Here is a 1971-nt window from a genome sequence, read left to right as displayed (position 1 = left end):
GGCCTGGGGGAGCGATTCAATAAATGTTAACATAACATCTTGTGAGACTCGACGTTGTTTGGTCTCGAAGGAAAACAGCGTTGCCAGTGCCTCCTCAACGTCAGTCGAGGATTGGAGAAGTATTTCCAGTGCTTTCTCCAGCCCACGCTTGCCCTGCACTAAGTGATCGTGCAACGTCTTGGTCAACTCACTAGATGCCATTTTCTTGGTTGCTGCTCTTCGAAGTTCAATGCTGGTTGCAAATTGCGTGATGATGCATATATTTTCCACGACTCTTATCCCACTGTGTCAACAACAACCAATCTTCACGTTGCATCTGTAAACGATAGATAAAATATCACGTCGATGGTTTGTGACCAATGATTACTGACCACCACCAAACGAGTGATTCAAAAATTCTGCGGGTTAAACCAGAAAGGAGACAAGTTACATTTTGTCTGCTTCATATTTGTATTAACAAGCGTAAACGATGGTTGCATCTCTCTATAAGCTACCACAGCATCAGCAGCGTGGCGGGAATGATACATGTAGCAGCGAGCAGCAAGGAAGTAGTGGAAATACTTGTCCTCGTGGAGGCAGACGTGTCGGAGTCACCCATGGAAATGTCCACTTCGCTGTCTTCACCTCCGTCTGGGCTGTTCTTGCTTGCTTCAGCTTCTGCCTCTGCTTCTGCCTTAGCCTCTGCATCTGCTCTCACGAGTTCACAGTCGAGTGACGCCCAGTGTGAATCGTCCGACGTTTTGGAGTCATCTCCCGGGTGTGAGACCCCTACCGTCCACAGCGCGGTGTCGCCCTCTTTCCAGATGCAACATGGATCTCCCAACTCCTGACCATTCGTCTGTCCGTCCTCGTCCGAGTCTGCTTCGCACAATTCCTTAGTCCACTCCATGCTGACTTCTTCAAAGGCGATACCGAAGACGTTCCGAGTCGTGTCTTCGCCAATTGTGTCTTCGTGTCCGAGTGCTTTGACGCCAGGAACGTTTTCACCATTCGGGATCCGTGACACGAATATCGGCATGGCTTGAGCACTAGGAGACAGCACGACACATCCTGTCGACGCTGCTAGAAGAGTAACAAACGACGTCTTCATGCTTGAATATGATGTGCCAGGCAGGACTCCGCAGCTTCGGGTGGAAAGCAAATACGAAAGTACTAAGCATGTGAAAGCAGTGAAGCTGAAATGTGGATCAGACTCGACGACGGTAGTCCTCAAAATGGAAAACGGAGCTCCTCGTTCGTTAATTTTAGTCACGTTGCCACTAGAGGGGATAAATAAAATTTTATTTTAAAAGCGCACCACCATGCCAAACAGCTCAGCAAGATTTCTGTAAATAGTATATTTCGAAGTACTAGATAAGGAGCAGTAATGAGACTGATGCTGTGCCAAACACCTGGTCTAACAAAGTAGTTAAATAAAATTAAGTTTAGTTAAATCTTCAACGTCAATCGAACTGTCTAAATGTACAAGCAAAACACAGTAGCACCTTACCCAATTAAATATCAAAACGCAATTCACACAGAGTACTTTTAAAAGTGTGTCGTCTGAGCTCGTTTATAGACACAGAATACCATATAACAGAATGCGGAACTCCCACTTACATAATATGTACTGGTATAATAAAATACAAGTACAGCTATGCACCCCGTTTCCGCGGGGGTGGATCATATAGTGTTTGCAAACACATCATAATTCAGATGAGAAATTCGAGGATATTTGGCAAAAGGAGCATTATGCCCGGAAAATTATCAAAGATCTGAGGGCGCGAAAATGTGGTACAGAACTGTATTATTACTGTTTAACATTTGTATAGCTACATGATGCAGCCATTTGTTTTGCCACAAGTATCGATACATGAAGAAGAATATCAAGTGCAGGCAAATTACTAGCTAGGTTTGTGTTCAACTGGAGTCCTAAGAATGTTAGTGGAACAGCCATGCGCAGATTCCTTAACGTACAATTCGCTTAAACTG

At 44.9% G+C, this 1971-nt stretch overlaps 1 protein-coding gene across 1 annotated transcript; it reads right to left on the bottom strand.

Moving 5' to 3' along the window:
• Positions 1-396: 396 nt before the first annotated feature.
• Positions 397-1204, bottom strand: PPTG_07653 (hypothetical protein). The gene has a single exon (XM_008901927.1). The coding sequence runs from the start codon at positions 1088-1090 to the stop codon at positions 491-493; it is 600 nt and encodes a 199-aa protein (XP_008900175.1). The 5' UTR covers positions 1091-1204; the 3' UTR covers positions 397-490.
• Between the last annotated feature and the right edge of the window lie 767 nt (positions 1205-1971).

The sequence above is a fragment of the Phytophthora parasitica genome (assembly GCF_000247585.1).
Source record: "Phytophthora parasitica INRA-310 unplaced genomic scaffold supercont2.12, whole genome shotgun sequence".
NCBI lineage: Eukaryota > Oomycota > Peronosporomycetes > Peronosporales > Peronosporaceae > Phytophthora > Phytophthora nicotianae.
This window is presented reverse-complemented; position numbering and strand designations above follow the sequence as displayed.